The sequence below is a fragment of the Triturus cristatus genome, chromosome 2_2, assembly GCF_964204655.1.
Source record: "Triturus cristatus chromosome 2_2, aTriCri1.1, whole genome shotgun sequence".
NCBI classification, from domain to species: domain Eukaryota; kingdom Metazoa; phylum Chordata; class Amphibia; order Caudata; family Salamandridae; genus Triturus; species Triturus cristatus.
In genome coordinates, this window is record NC_140582.1 from 493,949,521 (window position 1) to 493,972,543 (window position 23,023).

General features: G+C 43.6%; 1 protein-coding gene across 1 annotated transcript in view; it reads right to left on the reverse strand.

Annotated features, from left to right (window-relative positions):
• Positions 1-23,023, reverse strand: part of LOC146862410 (FRAS1-related extracellular matrix protein 2-like) — a 229,771-nt gene that overhangs the window by 14,562 nt on the left and 192,186 nt on the right. The window contains exons 17-22 of the mRNA XM_085641607.1: positions 18,399-18,591; positions 16,165-16,269; positions 12,569-12,696; positions 5,668-5,802; positions 4,749-4,875; positions 1,088-1,275 (exon numbers count right to left, since the gene is read on the reverse strand). Coding sequence (XP_085497733.1) covers positions 1,088-1,275; positions 4,749-4,875; positions 5,668-5,802; positions 12,569-12,696; positions 16,165-16,269; positions 18,399-18,591 — 876 coding nt within the window. The remainder of the gene's footprint in view (positions 1-1,087; positions 1,276-4,748; positions 4,876-5,667; positions 5,803-12,568; positions 12,697-16,164; positions 16,270-18,398; positions 18,592-23,023) is intronic.

The window sequence follows — 23,023 nt, forward strand, 5'->3', positions numbered from 1 at the left end:
CGTAGATTTTGGTGTTTAACGCACCAAAATCTGCATGCTACGGTAAATACCGTATATTTTCCCCTGTTAAATTCGGCAGTTGTGACCCACCGAAATTTTAAGAAAGTTTTGTCATTTAATGCATCCGATGATTATCGGATGTGTTAAAACACAACTCATAATTCCGTCCCGTGCATAAACAGGGGTGTGCGCACAGGACAGAATTAACCGCCCAACTTGTAATCAGGCCATAAATATTATTCCCTGATACCATCCAAAAAGCAATACTCAGACAGTGGAGGAGGTCACTGTATTGGAAACAGGCTGTCATCTTCTGGTCCCTTAATAAGAAACGCTAATATGTATTATGTACATTTATTTCACGGATAACAGTAGTATTAGAATCATAAATATCAATTAATAGAATAATATTTATCTTTGGTATGATGAATGTGTCCTGCACGTTACAGGCTATTGATTTACTGGAAAGGAGAAAACACAGAAGGCCTGCAAATAAAACCTATAGTTTCTCATGTGCCTTCCGAATCTATATACGTCGGTTGGGCTGGCAAATTTAGGGCCTAATTTAGAGATCGGCGCTCAGGTTACTCTATTGGATATAATGCACTTGTGATACGGCGGCCCGGGATATCTGTCACATTTGTGGCAGAGTAACTCGTCAGCCGAACTTTAAATGAGGCCCTTGGTACCTTAACCATTAAATCAACCAGCATTACCAGCTTTAGGGGTTCCTCTCAAACGGTGCAACCCTATCTGTACCAAAAACTGTGCTAAGTGGCATTCCTAGATTGGGTGCAACCGTTCATGTGTCACTTGCTTACTGAGTGCTTGCTCCATCTCTGTTCCTGCTCAGCAAACCAGTCAACACCGCTTTGCCTTCCATTGCTTCTGCTTCAGCGTTTAGCATCTGTATTGGTTTAAGGTCCCGCAGCAGATGCTGCTGTTGAAGGTCTCTCTGCTGACGGATGCGGAGATGTCTGAGGGCATCTCCTACTCTAAAATAGCTTTTGACTTTAGTGATAGCCTGGTCATGGTTGCATCTTTAATCCCATGTTCCTGCCAAGCCTACCACTGATTGCATACATACCAGGATTTTGAATCTGTAGAGCAGGGACGGGGAGTCAGCCAGGCACCCAAACTCCTTGTTGTCTGGGTTATACTTGGGGACATAACCGTCCGCCCCGGTGCAGAGGAATACTTTCTCGATGGTGCAAATAAATGACTTCCCCAAGTTCTGAACAGGATCCACCATGACTCGTCCATAAATGGAAGAACCTGTTGAAGTAAATACAACGTGCAGTTTCAGCTGTGTGATGTCATTACTTAAACGAACATGCTACATGTTTACACTGTAAAATTCGTTTTTTAGAATGATTTATCAGTTAGTTTGGACATTTTCAGTTCTCACTGAGGGCCTAATTTATGAGAAAGTCACACAGTGCAGCGCAGCAAGTCATCTTGCTGCGCTGCACTGCGTGACAGGGAAAGGGCAGGAATGCCCGTATTTAAGGCAATATGGAGCAGTCCAGTCTTTTCCTTGCACTGGCACCCTTTTGGAAGCCTAGAGCCAATACAGGCACCCTTGAACCATGGTGCAAGGGTATCTGTTCTGCATGCAAGATTGTTTTTGTTCAGGAGGGGGCACCTTCCTGCACAAAAACAATTCTGTGAGGCATATTCCTCTTTCTATGTCTACTGCAAAATGCAGCACACATAGAAAGAGGAAGAACCAAAGAGTAATAGAGATATTTCTCCTTGTTACACTACGCCTGGAAGGTGTAAGATTTGCTGGATCCCCAGGTTTACAAGCTCTTGTAAATCTGGAGATGCGTAAAAAAACCATGGGAATCCCACGCAAGGCCCATGGAACGCCTACCCAGGCAGAGTAACGCAACGCAGCGATTTGCGCTGCATTGCTTTACTCCAGATTTTTGAAGCCACTCAGAGCCACGTAAAGTGGCTTTCAAAATCTGACTTAGAGGTTTGCGTCATGCATGTAGCACGTTGCGTGGTTCAAGCCTGCCGCAACCCTCTCATAAATAAGCCCCAGAATGTAATACGACAGTAAATGGAAAAAACATAAGCAACATATGTGGATACGAATGAGGAAAATTATTGTATTAACCAAAATGGATTTTCATTCATGTGTGATTGAATAAACAGTGTTGTAATGATTCTAGATATGAGCATGTATTATTAAATGCGTTAAGAACTTGGAATAGAGGCATATATATTTCATTTAGTTTTGCAAAGGTAGAACACAACAGAATGGTTATTCACAACTGGTTTACAGAAATCTGAAGTAAAAATATATATAACTAGCAGTCATATTTCTGATTTGTAGTAAAAAAAAACCGGTGTAAATAGGCACCTACCTTCCTGTCATGCAAGTGACATGTCTTTGGATTATCTTACCCAGCCTGACCACAGAGTATCTTTGGGTAATAGATGTGTCCTACTTTTGCCTTAGGAGTGGCTTACACCTAAATTTGTAGGTTTAAGACGCTCTCGCTCATGGAAAAATCATTTGGTGCATTGTTCCTGCAGCAGTTACTTAGAGTGGAGCAGATTAAAAAGGATGTAGTACTGACTGTTATGTACTGAAATAGAACAGCATGTGCATGTTTGAACAATAAGTATACTTTCAGTGCATTTTATATGTACCTATTTTTAAAATGATTGGCATGTTTATTTCCCACAATAATTCTTAGGATCAGTCTGCAGAGTTTAGTGTTACTGGTAGCGCCTGATTGGTAGTATCGGTGATGGTGGTTATTTTGCTGAAGCTCTCCATACCATTAAAGGGTATCTACTCTTATATGAATGGGTTGTATGTATAGACTTTGGGGCAGATGTACATGCCCCCTGCGCCACCAGTTCCTCACTTTTTGTGACATACTGGTGGCGCATGTTACTGCTCCATATTTACAAGGCCACCAGTACTTCACTTTTTGTGACATACTGGTGGCGCATGTTACTGCTCCATATTTACAAGGACAGGAAAAGCCACACTGCGTGGCTTTTCCTGTCCTTGTAAATATGGCCCCTTTACACGCAGCACTTTGGGTGAAAGGGGCATTCCATGGGTGTTGCTATGGGTGTTCCCACGCAACACCCATGGAACAAGACACATTTTTAGATTTACAAGGAATCGTAAATCTGGAAATGCGTCTGAATGCTACGCCACCCTAGGGGTAGTGTAGCGATGTTCAACAAGGAGAAATGTTTTCATTTCTCCTCGTTTTTTCCTCTTTCAATGCGTGCTGCATTCTACAGCACACATTGAAAGAGGAAAATGCCTTTAGTGATTGTTTTTGTGCAGGAAGGTGTCCCTTCCTGCACAAAAACAATCTCCCCATGACGCAGGCATCCTTGCACCATGGTTCAAGGTTGCCAGCGCCGGTGCATGGCAGCAGTTTGAGCGCCAGCGCAGGGGAGAGCACAGGAATGCAACATATTATTGTAAATATATCGCATTCCTGTGCTATGGAAGTGCCAAAGCGTGGCGCAGTCAAAGGGCTTGCGTTGCCGCGCTGCGGCACTTCATTGTACATCTGCCTCTTGGTGTCCTTTTTTCTTCCTTAAGATGACATTTGGATTTCTCAGTGTAAGGACCCCATTTCCGACCTTCCTAAGTCTCAGCAGAATGTTTCAATGGGGCTCATTTGGCAGCTCGAGCGAAAACTCAAGTTTAGGTTTTCGGGATTTTCATGTAGAAAACATTTGAACCAGCACATTTTTTTGATGCACCAGGTGAACTTCAGTGCAGAGACCAATCGTGTGTGTCAATCAAGCGATTAGAAGAAATCTTACAAAATAACACGTGAAAGCTGTCTTCAAAAAACCCTCTGCGCCAATCAGTATGAAGCACTCTCCTAATGTACACTCCACTATCATAAGCCAACTGTCTATCCTTCAGTGTTCAAAGAAAGTGATTCTGCTCTCACACCACATCAGTGCTTGGGGCCAAATAAAACAGATTTTGTAACATACAGACAAGTATCTTTTGTTGTAGAGCGAAAACCCAATGTGACATGTCCAGGCTCCCAGACGGCTAGCAGCAAACATTGACCCCCTGGTATCACTGCAACCAAGGTGGGTCACTGTGAGCCCCTCAACAAGAAAGGATGTTATGGTGATACTAAAGAGCAACTTTGGAGTTGAAGGGCCGGAAGGGACTCTGCGAGGCCCAACCCACGATAAATGCGTACAGGGAAAACATATTTTTAAAGTCTTGTAGCACAAAAACCACAAGAGTAAAAAGTCGGCGATGTGTTTTTATAGGATTCAGAAGGCTAACAATGTTGCTTCAATTTACGTTTCCCTGGCTAGCACCCCAACTTAAAAAATGCATCTTTGCTGACTTTTAAATCATCTCGTGGTCTGGTGGATGCTCCATTTTCTGCTGTCAGAGCTCTTATGGTTTGGTTGCATCACCTGTAATATTTTGTTATACAAATAAAATCCAAGCATGGATGGAGTGTGTCGCACATTGATGCTCTCATTCATGGCTTACACTCACCACCTATCCCAGTTAAGACGACAGCGCGTTCCTGTGTTAAAAGAAGTATGGTGGCTGGTGTGTGTCAGAGTTTTGAGGGAAGCAGATGGTAGTAAGTATAAGCAATTAAGCAAATGAAATAATAATGGTGTGTGCGTGCCTGTGTACGCCAAACCATGCATTTAGACGGTGGAAAGTCTGATTTTTTCACCATTTCACTTCACAACTTAAAAAAAAATGTTTTTACCTTCAGTGAATGCCACATCAGTCCCTTCCCCAAATCCCATCGATCCGTCCGACAGCCAGAGTTCCTTCTTAGAGAGCAGAAACATTTGTGTGTTCAGGCTGAACTCTGCCGCCACTGGGTCGCTGACCTGAGAGGAAACAACGGTATGTCAATGATGACGTAGATCAAAATGGAGTAAAGCAGCCCGTGCCTGCTGGGGGGATGAGGCAGGCCACGCCCTATGCTGGGCTGGTGAACATTCTATTGAACCACTCCTTGCCCATTGGAGAGGGGGGAAGACAGCTACTGAGATGGACCATTCCCGAGGAAAGGAGCACACACCGAGAGCGAAGCATGGGCACATTATTTGTGCTGAACTGCATGATGGAGGGGGTGTCACACAGTCATGAACCAGACAATATGTTAATGTAACACGTGTTTGGAGTGAGTTTTTTAATTGTCTTGGAAGAATGGCTGCCAAAAATGTAGTATTGGATATAGTTGTAGTGCTCTTTACGCCTGTCCGAAGTCAGGAAGCCCAATCTCCTTAAAACGTGGGACATCTACAGAGCTGACTAGACATTAATATCTTACACAGGGTGATGGAGGAGATTGTTGGTAATGTATGCTCTCATGGTAATATTGAGGAGCATTGGCAAAGCCAAGAGTTCATAACCATGCAAGGATTATTAAAACAGCAAAGCAATGATTCTTGGATGATTTATGTTCCTGTTTGGTGCCGAAAAAGACATAAAAACAGTTTAAAGGTTTATTTTTTTAACAACAACAAACTCTGTACCTTGCTGGTAGATTTCAGAGATTCAGGTCACATGGGGCCCCCTAAAGTATCTGATAATGAGGCACAGACGTCTATGCTACAAAACCTATCCTTTTACAGAATATGCTTGGGTCCAATGAGTCTTCTGATCATGTTTCTTACCTGCTGGAATCTGATGTCAATGTCGAAGGTGATGGGTTCACGTGGGTTACAGATGACCAGTGAGCTGTACTCCTGGTTAGGTGCACTGCTGCATGGGATCAGCTTCACCGTGTATGTCCCAGAATAATCACGAACCTAATAGATTTCAACACAAAGTGTTAGGCTTAATAAAACATAGAAAATATAAAGTCTATATAGACTATTCATTAAGGATGAAATAAAGACCAGGAAACAACAACAGACATAGTGAAAGTAATTTGTTCCAAGACTGGGCAATATCCCACATCCTTTGAATTGTCTTTGTCTCATTCACACATGGGGAAACCAACATGGATCCACACTACACCTTTCTGCTTCGCAGTGTAGTTCTGTGTGCAACTGACACCAGCCAATGCAACTCTCTGACTGATACTTTCCACAGCTAAAGGTCAACATTTCTTGGTAAAGGGGAAGCCTGTCTAGTAAAGATCCATCTCAGTTCTGGTTCATGTCAGTGATCAACACAACATGCACTAGTCTCATTAGGCCCTGGGGACCCCATCCCTCAGGGACCTATGTACTTTAAAGGGGGAAGGGAGCATGTGGCCCCCCCTCCCCGAGCCTTATTAGGTCCTGAGGACCCCATCCACCAGGACAGTTTTTTTTAATGGGAAGGGGGTCACGTGGACCCACTTCTGTCGCCTAATCAGGATCTGGGGACCTCATCCCCCAGGGCTGTATCGCTTTTAATGGGGAGGGGGCACGCTAACCCCCTCCACGAGCCTATTATGGCCTGGGGACCCTATCTCCCTGGGCCTGCATTAATTAAAGGTGGGTGCCATGGTGCCCAACCACGGCACCCACCATACACAACGTTGGGGGCTGTGGGAGGAGCACCAGGGCAACTGCATCCTCAGCCGGCTCCCCAAATGCTGCACGAGCCAGCATTGCTCCCACCCGGAGGAAGCAGCTACTTATTTACAGATCTCAAGCATGCTCCCAGCCAGCAATAGCATTTTTAAAGCTCCCACCAACTGGGAGAAGCCTTTGTGTTTGTTTCCGTTTGGTGGGGGTTTTAAAAATGCTCCTGCCAGGTGGGAGCAAACACAAGTTTCCCTGCCCGTGCCGATGAGAGCAGGGAAACTTCTGTGTACCAGGGGTGGGCTCACCGGGGCCAGTATATGAGCCGGTCCAGTGGATGGGGTGGATGGGGTCCCTGGGGCCATTAATGGCTCAGGTAGAGAGGGGGGGGGCAGCGTGACCTCCCTCCCCTTAAATAATATAGCGGGCTCTGGGGGAATAGGTCCCTGGGGCCTAATATGACTTGGGGAAGGGGGGGGGCACGTGCCCCTCTCCCCTAATTAATTAAATTGTGCCTTGTGGGATTGAGTCCTCAGGGCCAAAAGTGGCTCTGGGAGGGGGGCCGCGAGCCCCCCCCCTTCAAAATACTTCAGTCTTCGGGAGATGGGGCACTGGGGCTGATAACGGCCTGGGGAGGGGGGCCACATGCCCCCCTCCCCCAAACAATATGCATGCATTGTCACCCCGGGTCCTTGCCCACCTCAGAGAGTTTTTAAAAGAACCACGTGAGCCTGTGCCTTTTTAAAAAATATTTTTTGGTCCCAGGTGGGGTCCCACCGCCAGGCGTAGGAGGTCAGGGTATCCCTACCCTGCCCCCTTATGTCTTTAAAAAATATATATTCTAGGACTCTGAAGTGAGTTCTAAGATGGCTGCCACCACTTCCTGGTTAAGGTGGTGGCAGCCAATCAGATCTCAGTTACAGATCTGTCGGATCCACGGAGGCTTCGCAACCCTAGATGGACAAAGATTCTAAGAATTAATTGCTCAAAAACTACTAAATAAATGTACACCCAATCACAAATAGCACTCTTTCTGGATCAAGATCTGGCTTTCTGCCAAATTGGGTGTAAATCAGTTCAGCTGTTTGGGCTGTAGCTGTGTCTAAAGTTCCTATGGAAAAATGAATGGGAAAATGTGTTTTGGGACCCCCTTTTTCTCTGCCCCTATTTGACAGATACCCCTGAAACTTTCATGTGCAAACTAGTCAAACAGTAGCACCTTTCTGGACATTTTCATGGAGATTCGCCACACTGGACCAAAGGTATTAGCAACACAAAAAATGCATTTCCTATGGAAATACAATCCTAACTATAACTACAAAGTGGAGACCGCCACTAAGTTATATATAGATATATATATGTATTTATGACAAGTGTATTAACCTTCTTGGCATTCTTTCCTGTTTTCATAAGATGGCTGAAATGAAAGGAAATTGTTCTGTACACATCTTTGATTAATTGTCCCTGCCACATCACAGAACTAGAATCCAGACCCTACAACCTCATCACCTAAGCACCTCACACATCTTATCATTTGTATGTAGGATTTTTACTAAAAGCTGTGAAAAATGTTGTTTTTTACTGCATCCTGTGAGCCTGTGATATTGTCACAAACCTAGCCTTCTCCTCCAAATATTTTCCTCTATCCAACCAAGACAAAATGATGGACTCTTATTATATAAAGATTGTATTGTGTAGACATTCTGGAGCATTCAACCCTATTGTCCACTGTATCCTCCTTGATCACCTAATGAGATCATGAGTGTGAACAAGCCAGTGCTAAGTTGTTTTGAATCTTTATTTACCAAATGCACAAAAGTCAAGATGACCCACATTACTCTTTAGTAACCTACATATTCTTTATTCCCCATTGGAGAGCCTTTACCTGTTTCTAGTCACCCACATTCTTGTTGACTACCAACCTGGGTATCACATGTATGCAAACAACACCCAAATACACATCAAAATAAAGAAATGATTTGGAAGTGACAGGCAAATCACAGATTGAATAAGCCACTCTTGCTTGGGGTACAGCATCTCCCTCATTTTCAAGAACTATGACCAGAGGTGCCATGCATAGATGTCAATTCGCTAAAACACTGGGGTAGTTGAAGTGAGATCAAACACCCTTTGGTCTCTAATGGCAACACAGTAATAGCTTTTTGACTCACTCCTTTGCAGGGTTTTCTTTTCTGTAGAGTAGTTATATGAAGGCAAGGAGTTGAAACTGGTGAAAGTAACAGTGTTGTTGGATCCCTGCATGCCTATTCTTCCCCCTGTTGAATGTATGCACACCAAACCCAGAAATAGCAAAGACACCAGCTACCTGCAATAAATGTCCATGGTAGTTTTCCACCCTGAACGTGTTCTACCAAAATCTGTAATTCAAGTGTCACCGTAGACACGGATTAGTCTTTCACCCATCAAAACAGCTCACACTGTGATGACCTTTTTCTACAGCGTATACCTCCTCTGAGGGAATTCTCTCACTACTACACTTCCAATGCAAAATGTCACTAGTCCTGGCTATTGTAATGTGCCCCCATTACTGTCTTAAGTAAATTTACACCTGTAAATTCACTCTGATGTTTGGTGTATCTCTGCAAATGTTTTAAACCTTTAAGGTTTACAAGAGTACTTCTGGAAATCTGTGACTGTAGCAACTTTCCAGTAGTAATCCTGGAAAACATTTGTGAATCCTCAGTTACTTAAATGTAATTGTATTTCCACATACATAATTGTATGTAGTGCTCATTTTGACATGCAAAAACATCCTGCATAAATACATTTGCACTTGCTAAAAAGTCTACATTGGGGAAATATTTTGCACATCCAAAAACCAAATTTGGGGTTCTGCCCTTTCACTCTCACCCTGGAAAATGATTTACTCTTGTCCTTGAGAATAATAAACCCCCATTTTCAGGTGTGGAATGGTCCAAGATAACATTTGTGAATACCCAAAAACAATTATGGTTGTGAGCATTCCTCAACTGTAAGAACCTTCCCTCTAAGGCACACCAGTCTCTTCCCAGTAAAGATTGATGCTATGTTATGTTATTTGCAGGGCCCCTGGAATTTTCTGATAGTGGCATTTTCCGCAGAGTTATGATTTTGCTCTTGTTACCACATAATCCATCATCTGTTGCCTAATCTTCAGATTTCAACAGAAAAAAGAGTTCCTAGCTCAAACTAATTAAAAGTTACTAAAAATGTAGCAACACATGTTGCTGCTCAGTAGAAATCATTCAGAGGCAAATTTCAGATCAATAATGAAATCGCAAGGGAAAGGACGGGAGACCACCAAGAAATTAGAAAAAGGGTTTTGTATTGCAGGTAGTTATAGCAGCACTACGGTACAATAAAGGTACAAATGACCAAAAAACACAAATGTGAGCACTGGGCGTGCTGGTGATAGTGAACGGCGCAGTGAGCACAATAAGTGAAGACAGCGTGAACGGCGATAAAATGATAATGACAATATGGTCAAAATATGATTATGTACAATCAAATTTAAACAAATTTGTAAATGACCACAGAAAAAAGCCAAAGTTCTTTGCTGGGGGTTGTCGACGGCGTTTCAGCCTGATTGATTCCAGGCCATCATCAGGACAATGGTCATAGTTAAACGTGTGCTGGGCGTAAATTTGGTACACGAATTCCAAGGGTAGAAATAGACCAAGATGTGAAACAATCGTAATTTCAAGTTGTCAATGAATGCTGAACATCAAGGAGGAATGAGGCCAGGGAAAAACCGGAATTCGGGAGCCTGGCGTGGGCATCAAATCAAGCCTCTGGTGAAGTGACAAAGGACTGAATCGCTGGGGATCGCATGATTCGGAAGACAGGAACAAATCCTATGGACGGACGAATCAAACGTCCATGCCGGCATGGACGTTTGATTCGTCCGTCCATAGGATTTGTTCCTGTCTTCCGAATCATGCGATCCCCAGCGATTCAGTCCTTTGTCACTTCACCAGAGGCTTGATTTGATGCCCACGCCAGGCTCCCGAATTCCGGTTTTTCCCTGGCCTCATTCCTCCTTGATGTTCAGCATTCATTGACAACTTGAAATTACGATTGTTTCACATCTTGGTCTATTTCTACCCTTGGAATTCGTGTACCAAATTTACGCCCAGCACACGTTTAACTATGACCATTGTCCTGATGATGGCCTGGAATCAATCAGGCTGAAACGCCGTCGACAACCCCCAGCAAAGAACTTTGGCTTTTTTCTGTGGTCATTTACAAATTTGTTTAAATTTGATTGTACATAATCATATTTTGACCATATTGTCATTATCATTTTATCGCCGTTCACGCTGTCTTCACTTATTGTGCTCACTGCGCCGTTCACTATCACCAGCACGCCCAGTGCTCACATTTGTGTTTTTTGGTCATTTGTACCTTTATTGTACCGTAGTGCTGCTATAACTACCTGCAATACAAAACCCTTTTTCTAATTTCTTGGTGGTCTCCCGTCCTTTCCCTTGCGATTTCATTATTGATCTGAAATTTGCCTCTGAATGATTTCCAGTTGAGACATTGTTGTCTTGTTAAACATTATCACCCGGTCTCTGCTGGGATAACGGGTCTACTCCTGTTGTTTGTTTCTTCGCTGCTCAGTAGAAGGCTCTTTGCAAAGGTTATCTGGTCATATTTCTGTTGTTTATTGCTTTATTTGGGTGTCAGACAATACTAATGGGGTGAAAGCTTTGCTCAGATAATGTTAACATGTGTAACAAATGACAAAATAATGAGGTAATACTATTATACAAGGGGCTGCATTATGCTGCATAACTTGCCTTTCCATGACACATAATTTAGTAAAGCCTACCATGTAATTCCTCCTCCTCCACATAATTCTAATGGTAGGATTATTGGTTATCAGCAGAGTGTACTAACACTGGACCTTCATGGTGCTATAAAACCAACCATCAGGGCCGGCTTAAGCACTGGTGGCGCCCTGTGCGACAATGTTTGTTGGCGCCCCCCACAGACTCCCTCACTACCACCCTTTCACAGTGCCCCCTCAAGTCTCCATAATCACTCTCTCTCACATGTATTTAATTAGTTGTATGGCACCTCCTATACCAGTGTAGGGTGTCAGAGCACTTTACATCACACACACACACTACACAGAGACAATCAATCATAGGTGTGTAAATCAGTGTATAGGAAATGTTACGTAAGCCAGAAGACTACAAGTTGTAGGAGTCACATGTCATCCATACTGGTAGACATTTTAGTTTAAGGGTGCTTGGTCTGGAGAAGCACAGACTCATAATTGAAAACATAACCCCGTGGTTTGGGGTTACATTTAATAATAGAGATTTTGTATTCTTACCAAAATGAACCCTTTTTGAAACATTAGAATAATGAAAGAGAGAGGAAAAATTATAATGCTCTAATCTATATCTTGCAGTTTGCATGCAGCTCTATGATAGTTATTATCTCACTGTTCCATGTTAAGATTTTAACATCTACACTGCCGGTAACAAAAGTATCTCTCTGTCAAAAGCACTGACTGATTTAAAATATATGCACTTTCTGATCAGCATGGTACACATTCTAGGCAGCAGGCATTTAGACCCTCTGTGCTACCATAAAATTAGTTAAAATTTCCACTAGACAAAACTTCTCTCTCCAGGAAGAATATGAATCACAGTAGTTATCTTGACATTTTTATTGCTGTATGAGAATTGCGGAGGCTAGCAATGCAGCAGCAGGTGCTTTTAAAGCTATAAAATCCTTCCACTGACAGCGCCCCCTTGAAGAGTCAGCACCCGGTGCGGTGGCACCGGTCGCACCGGCCCTGCACATGCTGCAGAAACCCACAATAAACAACCTTCACAGAACCTCTATTCATTTTCTCGATTTACAACATAATCTGCAGTTTTTAGAGGATCAAGTTATACCAAAGAATGTATTTAAGTTCCTTGAAGCCCCTGCTCTTCAGCACCCTCTTGCTTACACCAAACCAAACTACATGCTAATAAATATTTCAAAAAGAAGTGATGTACGGACGACCCTTCCCCCGCCGCTCCCGTCCATGTAAACCTACAGCAAAGTCCGAGACGAAGGTCCACTGCTGCACGGGCTGGTTGAAGGTCGGTTCGCTTCGCACAAGGCTCAATGTGAACGTGAGGCCGGGGTGATCCGCAGACATCACCATCGACGACAGCGAGGTCCCTGGGCCGGAAAGGAAGGGAGTACAGTACATCAGAGAAGGCATCAGCGTCAGTCAGTGCTCGTAGTCGCGAGACAACAATGAGTGGGAAAGAAACGGCCAAGAAATGGGGCATATTTACTAGAAACTGGCAGAGCGCTGTGTTACGCCAAAATTGGTAATACCGCGTCCTGTCGGTTTCAAAACGCAGGAATGCACTGTAGTTACAAGAATGAGGCGCACCCCTGCATTTTTCCTAGGGCTTAAGAAGCTGTCTACACATGGAAACAGCAAAATACGAGGAGAAATGAAACATTTCTCCTCGTATCGCCTGCTTAAGACCAGGGGGCATATGTACATCCGAATGGCGAAGCGTTGTGTTACATACAGCACAATTGGCCGAGCTCCGACATTTGGGAAACGCAGGGATGCGCCGTATTTACAATAATACGGCGCACCCCTGCATTTCCCCTAGTGCTGGTGCTAAATTTAGTTGCCTAGCGCCAAAGCAGGCACCCTTGCATCACAGTGCAAGGGTGCCTGTGTTGCAGGGAATGATTGTTCATGTGCAGGAAGGTGATCCTTCCTGCACACGAAAAATCATTAATGGTGATTTGTAACTATGTGTGCTGCAGAATGCAGCACCTATCGAAGTTGCAACTCATCATTTTCTAATGATTGTTCATGTGCAGGAAGGTGTTACTTCATGCACATGAACAATCACTAATGGCGATTTGCAGAATGCAGCAAAAAAAGGAGAAATTAACAATTTCTCCTTGTTGCTCCAGGTTAAGAACAGGTTTTCCCTGGTCTTACTTTGTCGCAACCCCACACCTTGTAAATATGGGGCAGTGTCAAAAAGCAATGGGTATTGCGGTGGAACACCCCCTGCTGCACCCATTGCACACCCTTTTCACCCTAAGTGCTGCATGAATAGAGGCATTATTTACAAGGCGGCGTTAAGCCACTTAACATGGCTTAACGCCACTTTGTTAATAAGGTGAAGGACTTAACGCCACCAGAACATCTGAAAAAATGACGTTCTGGTGCTGTTAACTCCTTGTAAATTTACCCCGAGGGGTATATTTACAAGCCTCTTTCACCACCGAAGCGTCCCTTTTTTGATGTTCCGGTGGCGTTGTGCCATTTCACATATTTACAAGGTGCCGCTAAGCCACTTAACGTGGCTTAATGCCACCCTGTAAATATACCCCTCTCTGCCGCAGTCCTCTGCAGCAAAGGGGCGTGCAATGGGGGTTGCAGTGGGCGTTCCAAAGCCACACCCATTGCTTTTTGAGGCTGCCTCAGATTTACCAGGCTGAGGCAGCGCCCAAAACGAGTACAAAGGAATACCTGGTCTTATTATGGCTATAAGAGGGAAAATTACTATTTTCTTCTCACGTTTTGCTCTTTCCATGTGTGCTGCAGTCTGCAGCACACATGGAAAGAGAAAATCACATTTAATGATTGTTTATATGCAAGAAGGTGTCCCTTGCAACATGGTAGCAGGGGTGACTGTGCTAGAACTACGCAGCTTTTTTAGTGCTCGGGAAACGCAGGGGCCTGCCTTCTTCTTGGAAATCCCTGTGTTTTGAAAAATGTCAGAGAGCGGCGTTGCCAAATTAGGCGCAACACTGCGGTCCAACATGTTTAAAAAGTAAATATGCCCCCGAGTTACCAAGGCCGGCCTCTCCGCTCCTATCTGTCCAACACACACTTTAATCTCTGAGAGAACTGGCGCAGCCTATCACAGAGGGTATCCGGACCTGTCGACCCCACAAACATCAGATATTTAAAAGAGCTTTCACTCACAAAACTTAATAGTGAGAACACTGGATTTCATTCTGTCCATGCAAAATCATTGTTAAATGTACGCATTTTACAACATTCTTATCCATTTTTTGTTGTTTAAAGTGATGTGGCTTTAATGTACTAAAAATTGTACTGGTACAACATTACAGCATGAAAAGTCAAAGAGCCCCATTTAAAAGTTTTTGGCGCAGGGTAGTGCCGCAAGGAATCTTGCTGTGCTGCCCTGCATCAAAAGAAAAGGGCAGGAATGCGTTGTATCTGTGCGATACAGCGCATTCATGTCCTCTTCCCCTGTGCTGGCGCACAATGGGGCTGCCATGTGCCAACGCAGGCGCCCATGTGCCATGGTGCAAGGGTGTCTGCGTTGCAGGGGTGATTGTTTTTGTGCAGGAAGAGACACCTTCCTGCAGAAATACAATCACAAGAGGTTTTTTCCTCTTTCTACGTGTGCTGCAGAATGCACCAATTGAAAGAGGAAAAAATTCGGAGAAATAAGGATATTTCTCCTCATTGCGCCTCCCCAATGACACCTCTGGGGTGGCGTTAGAATCTCACGCATTCCCAAGTTTACGATTCCTCTTAAATCTGGGAATGCTTCAGATTCCATGGGTGTAGCTTGGGAACACCCACAGCAACACCCATGGAACGCCCCTTTCATTCTGTTCTGCTTGAAAGGAAAATATATTTACAAGGTCATGAAAAGTCACGTAGGGTGACTTTACGTGGCCTTGTGAATATGGGAAGGCCCACTGCGCCGCCGGTGTGTCAATAGAAGTGACGCACCGGCGGCGCAAGGGGTTTGTAAATAAGCCCCTTAGTTTGCAAAAATACTTCTATTAGCAGGTGCTGTAACGTTATTACAGCTTCATTCTTTTATCACACATCATTTACTGTAAAAAAGGATATTGACGAGAAACTGACAGCATCATGCACAAAGGGATGGATTTACTGTCTTTAAGTTTTATCAAATTTGAACTGTTTAATCTTTTTTTAGATCTGAGTTCTGACAGTCTAGCTGTAAAACAGACCTTTTGCTAATGATATATAGAGTGGGCTTTGGGTACGCCCCTTTCATACATTGCCTTGCTTCGTTCAACCTCTTTCAGCCACAAGCTTTAAACTTTATTAGTCGCTTCTCAGCCAAGTTTAATATTCATCGCTCACCCAATACTTTTGGCGTTTAGATGTATCCTTCTGCCTCCATTCGAGTGCTTGCAATGAACCGCATCAACAATGTATTTACAACTATGGCCTTTTCTGTTCCCTTCTGCCAGATCCTTCTCTAATGTGCTAACAGAACATTCATTAATACATTTAACCCAGACCTATTGGCTTTGCCAACGCTTGTTCGTTTTTGCTCTGGAGCTGATGAAATTACTTTTGGTAGTCAGAAATGAGTGCTGGTGCCCAACACCTACAACCACCATCACAATAAAGTCCTGGATTGTTTATATTAGACTTGACAGATCTGTGTTTTGTTTTAGGAATTAAACAATGATCTCTTGTGCCTAGTGGTTAGGGCTCACACGCCTCTTTATAAAATATAAGTATTGTGCTTCCCTAACCTTGCCACACACAACTCATAAAAGCAACAAAAAGTGCAAAGTGTCCCAAAATAACTCTAGAAATAAACAACGAATATGTCTAAAAGTAGCCAATGCAGAAGAGATTTGCTTTACCTGGGTGTGACATTACAAACTGTCCACGGAACCTGATCTCTGTTTTGAAGTTCACCACCAGCCGCCCCTCTTCGTTGATCCGCATGCTGGTTGGGTAGAGGGATCCTGAAAAGCAAGAAGTGGAGAAGTAAAGCTGTTTAATTTGTGTACTGGTGAAAAAGTGATACAGCAAACCCTGCCAACGGAGGGTGTATGAGCGACACAGATTTAAAGTGTTGCCTATGCAAGAACTTTAAATTTCTTATAAATGTACGTGCCTATTCATAGAGTTCTTGGCACAGGTGAATCAGACATACATACACAATTGGCCTAATTTACGAGGTATTAAAAATAGTGACTTTATATATGTGTTTATACTGTTACAAAATGTTATCCCACAATGGTATAATATTGAGAGAGATCTCACTTAAGGGGTAGAGTGTGGATGTCACAGAGTGGGGTCTCCTTGAAAAGTATGATAATAGTTATAAACTCGAAAGTTTGTTGGCATTCTCAAACCTTTCTCTGACTCATTCTCATGGAACTAGCTGAAGATGTACTCCTGCCTTCAACAGGAGTAAATCTCTTTCCAGTGTGGAAAGAGGAAGGAAATGCGCCCCAAAAATTATACTGAACTGTAGGAGTTGCAAAAAGATATGCCCATGGATATAAAAATGGCCACTGGAAATTTGCAGACATTTCCCCATGCACAATTGATATAATTTAAAATTGCACATGCGGAAGGGCCTCCTCATAGATGCAACTGCGAATTCACAAACGTGTCCCAGGAGAATGTCGGGAAATGTGAGACTGCCACAGATGTCCAAGCATAACTTTGGACATCTTTCAGAATTCCTAAAATGAGTAAATCTACACCTATGTGAGGTTGTCCATTTACTATTTGTTTCCTGATTTTACCGTACAGTTTGGGATAGACATGTTACTATTTATCACAACACAAACAACGGTTGGAAATTTAGAGAGGGCTTGAATTTACGACAGAGCCCTTCACAATCTTCAGTGCCTCCAGCACAGAATATCTCCTGCACACATCATTATGCAGGAGACCAGCACATGCCAGGCATCAGTATACTCATTAGTGTGGTGGTAACAGATACTTATGGATGGAGATCACCCCTTTGTACCAACAAATACATATGAATTAAAGGAATAAGTGTACTTGTGCATGGGCAGACTGCAAAAAACACATTTCGAAAATCAGTGAAAACCAAGCACCATCAAATGGGGCATCCTAAGGACATTTGTGTGAATGTTACTCTAGTCTGTGAGTGCAGGAGGGATTTCACAGTTTGCTCTCAGTTGCTTTGTCCACTACCATTTTTATGAAGATGTTTGCTTCTTTTGTGGTTGTCTAACTTCCTCCCTTCTGTCCTGCAGCAATGTTATATTTCTATTCTTATTTTTTTCTCATTTGTGGTTTGAATCCCCCAGTGTGCTGGTAACTCATAGCATCACTGTCTGACATCTGTGTTTGCCCTTCTAAAGACACGTCTTCCAGAACTGAATACACTACCGATTCGCCATTAGTATTTTGTGTGATTAAAGCTGCAACATTTTCTTGCAATCTCCCTGAAGTTCTATGGAAAACTTTACAAAGGTTGCAAACTTTTTTTGCGATTTGCCGCTTATTTAAGAAAATCATGACTTTTGCAACAAAGCATGACCTGCATATCTACATTTAACATCAACAAAATAATATTCTGAAAAATATACTTTGCAGGAAAAATGTATGTTCAGCATGTTACGCCATGCATAGAAAAAACCCAGAAAATATAAACTTGCTGAGAAGATTTCGGCAAAGATTAGCCATAGTGCATCGAAAGACTTTGCAAAAGCTAAGCTTACAGAAAAATATTCTACGTACAGTTTACAGCTTGTATGTTTTGAACAGAGTAAACATTATCTTGCTAGGTGGGGAAATTATAGCAGTCACAGGCAAAGTTAAACCGGGAAACCTCACAGAAACTGCAATTTTTGAAAAAGGCAAAATCAGGAAGTCTGCAAAACTTTTCTAGAGAAAAAAACCTTTTGTATTCTTATTCTAAAATCAAGCTGTCAAATAATCACATATATTCTATAGACTTACAGTAAAAGCAGCTCATAACTGACTATTATTTGGGAATAGAAAATTGAAACTTTGAGCACATGTTTGAGCTTATTACCAAGCAGATCAAATTATTTAAAAATGAAAAGAGCCACAGCAAGTGGCTTCATGGATCGTTTTAAAAACATACCTTGCAGCTCTGACTCTGGTGGGCTGCCAATGCCGTCATTCCACAGGATGGCTGTGTCGTACACAAAAGTGAGTCTTAACTCAGACTGCAGGTCAAAGTGCTGCCAGCCGCCCACGGCTGCAGGAGAGTGGAAGACGTACGAGACGTAGAGCGGAACACGCAAGGTGACATAGGACTGCACCAGATTCAACACCTGCAAGTCAAGCGGCAACACATTAGTCTTTAGGGCCGGACAGGCCTTTGATTCCACAAGGCATTTCCCCGGTGGGTTGGAGCACGTGGCGACTCTGTCACTTTCCACAACTCCTCGAGGTCAATTGCAGCAGGCAGGGGGAGGTTTCAAGAGAGAAAGAAAGAGAGGGTGGAAGTGGGAAGGTAGAGAAAAAGCAATCAGAGAGGGAGAACAGAGAGAGGAGAGAAGCAGAGAGAGAATGGATAGAATGGAAAGGGAGAGAATGGCATGAAGATGAGGGGAACTGGTGCTTTCCTGAGCATTTTTGCCAGGGCTGCTTTTGGCTCCCCCCCGTTAGACCTTTTAGTCTTTCAAAGGTATGGATAACAGTGACCTGCCTTTAACTGCCAAACGAGCACCAAGAGAGTTTCTGTGTGACTGAAGGACACTTCTTCAAAAAATATCCTAGCGGGTTATTTAAAAAAAAATAAAGCTAATTTTCAGATTTTGGAACATTCTATGTTGCCAACCAATTGTTTTCACAGCCCACTACTTCTTCTTAGCCTAATTTTCTACTTTCGCTCCTCTATTCATTATGAATTGTATATGGCAGCAAGCCTGGATTTCTCATTACTGACATTATGGGGGTTCCCCCTTTTGAATAAAAAGAAGTGGCATCTACCTTACATGCACATAAAAAGACACAATAAAATATTGTTTCAAAATCTAAACCCAAATAAAATCTCATCTGTACATTTCTGTCATTATTATTCCAAATTCAACTTGAGCACTTCTCACGTTATACAAACTGAGTGGCATATTTACTAATGTTTTACGCAACTCCGGGCCGCAAGAAAAGTTGCTGCACTGCGAGAAAATGGAGAGAGCAGTAATGTGCCATAATTACTAAGATATGACGCTCTTTGGCTCCCGTGTAGCGCTGGTGCACTGTGTGTTGCCTACCACCAATGCAGCCACCCTTGCGCCATGCTGCACGCACTCATCAGGAAAGAGAATGATTTCGAGACAGGTACTATAATAACCCTGAATCCAGACAACACAAGCCTGAATGCGGTTATTAGTTTCCCAGGTGTGCCCCATTGAATGTATACAATTTAGTAAATTAACTCCCATCCTTTGGGGAAAGCTAGATTTTAATCCTATGAAACATACAGTTAAGGACCACCTTTGATGATATAGTGGACTTCAGTAAAACTTTGCTCACTCTACCTTCCAGTTACACAATATATTCTTGCCAAAAGTCTGAGCCCGTCTGAGTTATTCCGTCAAGCTAGATGCACCTATTTTTTAAATGAGCATTCGGGTACTTTTTTTTTATCAACCACATGTGCCTGGGCTTCTCTGGAGTGAAATATGTCTCACTGGAGAGTATAGACAGTGGCTAGGGAGTTTCAATATGCGTGTCCTTTAAAACCCTGGGGCACCATTGTGGGCTAAGACGTCCACGGTCTGACCGGATAGTACGCAGGTCACTAGTCCTGAAGCCTAGAGTGTGTGGCCATTTTTGGTGTCTCTGATAAGCGAGTGCCTCAAATAAGTGGCCGAAGAGTCCTGTCCATTGCCTGGAACAGTTAGGAGTGAAAAAGATTATGTTATGTAATGCTTATGGTGTTTGTAATGCTCATTCTTAGCAATTTGCATGACCATTTAGTGTTGATGGCTGTCAGAGTTTTCTCCAATACCACAGCTGGGAGTTTGTGTGGGCACGCATCTGTTTATGTATGTTGCTGTGTCTCGGATTATAAGCAGATATGAAAGCCTGGACCTTTTGGGCTGACTGATTGTTACGATGTGTTGTATCAACTGGAGAGTGATTTGCATAAATTCTGCAATCAACAGAGTGGTGGGAGAGGCATGTGTTTAGTTTGACTATAGTGTGTCCTGTGCATGTTCTGTGTGTAATGGGAAGGTCACCCAGAAGTGTCAGGATGTGATGCCGTGTTAAGTCTGTCTGGTGCGCATGCTTAGTGTGTCCTGAGACTTCACAATGGGGGATTCAGGAGTTGATTTCAGACTTATCAATGGAGAGTTTTGCATGCAAGTTGTGTTTGCGTGTATCTTCAGACTTTTACGTGAGTAGAGCGGAAGTAGGCAGCCTGACTGATATACTGTACGACAGTGGTTGGTGCATGGTAAGAGTAATGTGTGGTTAAGGCTCAGAGTTTACTGTCATTATATGTGATGTGTGCATGTTTCCAGAGCGAACGAGTAAGTTCTAACGTACTGAGAAACTGGAGTTCCTCTGCATGGGCCTGTGGCCACTTCTTGCATTGTGCAGGGAAGATGGCGCACTTTGAAGGGGGGTGATGCACATAGGCTGAATGTGCCTCAAAAATAAGGATCTGATTTGCAAAGGATTGTGCTCTTGACTTACTCCTGCAATTCAAGGAGTCACAGCTACACATATATAAAAGCTTTGTGAATCCTGGGTGGCCTCTTGAAATTTTGATTCTAATTGGTCAGGTTAATTCCAGAGCTGGGTTTATGAAGGACAAAAACCCTGCTGCGCTCTGACACAAGACCTAATTTCACTGCAGTTCATTTGACAGCATCTGTTGTGCAAGTTTATCGACGAATTAAAGGGACTTAGTCACGTTCTAAAGCAATAGGCATAAGGCGCAGGCCCCAGGGCCCAATTTTCGACACTGAAGGGATGGTTGTGTTAAAAGGCTCCTCCACTCTCCGTTCTGCTGTAAACTGGCAAGGATGGGTGGCGCGAGGGACTCTGAGCGGAGAGGACATCACTCTCAAGAGTGGTAAATAGAAATGTGTCCCGGTACCTCTATTCACAAGAAGCATTACGTCACACTTTTTAAAAAAACATCATCTGCTTCCTGACCATGAATGGACTCAGACCAGTGATCATGCCTCAGGTCCTCTCATCCTCATTAGAGTTATAACTCATCAGTATTGCTATTTCACAATGCTGACCATGTTAGAAATTGTGTATCTTGAAAACCTAAGCCAGACACAGTTCACTAAACCAACATTCACTTGGCTTTGCAAGTACCTTTCCGAGCATAAAGGTCACCTGTCCGCGAGCGGCCCTCGAGAGCCCCTTCAGACAAAGTGGCCTGGCTGGCTTTGTCAAAAATCCTGGTGCTGTGTTACAAAGACACGTCTAGGGTTGCATCCTGTTGGCTCTTGGTGGGGTGGAGGCCTCTCGAGATGTGTGCCGTCTGCTCTGCAGTACCACCTTTGGCGCCTTTCCCAGGCGGCAGGCTGCCTGTGTATGTTGGGGGTCCTGATGGGCTGTGTTACTGGAGTGCTTAAAATGACAACACACACGCCTCAGGAGGCTGCCTGTCTATGTTGGGGGTACTTATGGGCTGTGTTACTGGAGTGCTTAAAATGAGCGCACACAACACACACCCCTCAGCGTGCCAGGCTGTGGCATGAGAGCGGCTGGCCACACTGCTGTTCACTCGATGGGAAGCACGTGAAGGGCTTAGGGGCAGGGCTTGAGTCGGCGGTACACGCAGGTACACCGCGTCCCCCCACTCTTTTCACAGGGTGGATGCCGTCCCCCCTGCCAAGAACTCGGGCCCCATGGGGCGTGGATGAAAAAGGAAACTGTTCGTGTAAGCGGTATTGTCCTAATTGCAGTAATATGAAATGGCGTTAATTTGCCGTCCTGTGACTTTAAAACACAAACCGGCGAAGGACTGGGTTAATCGCGCAGCATTCACGGCGATTCTTTGCTATCTAGTGTGGGTATTCGATTCAGCTTCCTCTAGTAATGCAGAGCCCCCAGCTTTCCCAGAGTCTTGCGTGAATAGTTCCCTCAGTCCAGGTTTTTACTTTGTATACGATGTTTTTATTTGCGCATTTTCTAATGGGATAAGCAGGACTACAAGTTCCAGAATACAGAGTAAAAACTTGGACTGGACGTAGGAAACGTGCGCGCTCTGCTTTTCATGACGTCATGAGGTCATTTGCATATTGTCGGTCCCCCCACTTCTTTTTAGAGGACTTGTGCCCTGCTAAGGGGGCTGAGAGGAGTGGTTCACTTTCAAACCACTAGAATTATTTTCACAAGAAAAATAAATCTTTCAGTTGAAAAGTCAGCCAGATAAACAAAAACACCAGATCTTATTTACTCAGACTGAGGGGCACCTGCCAAAAATTGAGGGGAAAAGTCTAGCACTGGAAAATATTTTGGGTAACTGGTTAGGCATATGTTAATTTGGGATGACGGAGCTATGTATTTTCAGATATCTCATTCCAACAACGCATTATTTATCGTAGGTGATGGTCATGCCGGCGCAAGATGAGGCACCTTGCTCGGTATGACACATCAGACTAAAAAAATATATCCAGGCTTTTTATGATATTTATTTTCTTGATTGTACATTTCTAGTGAGCTGCTAGTATTTAGAAAGCATGCACTATACACCTTAGCGCAGACAGGAGAGGTGGATGTGCTCATAGA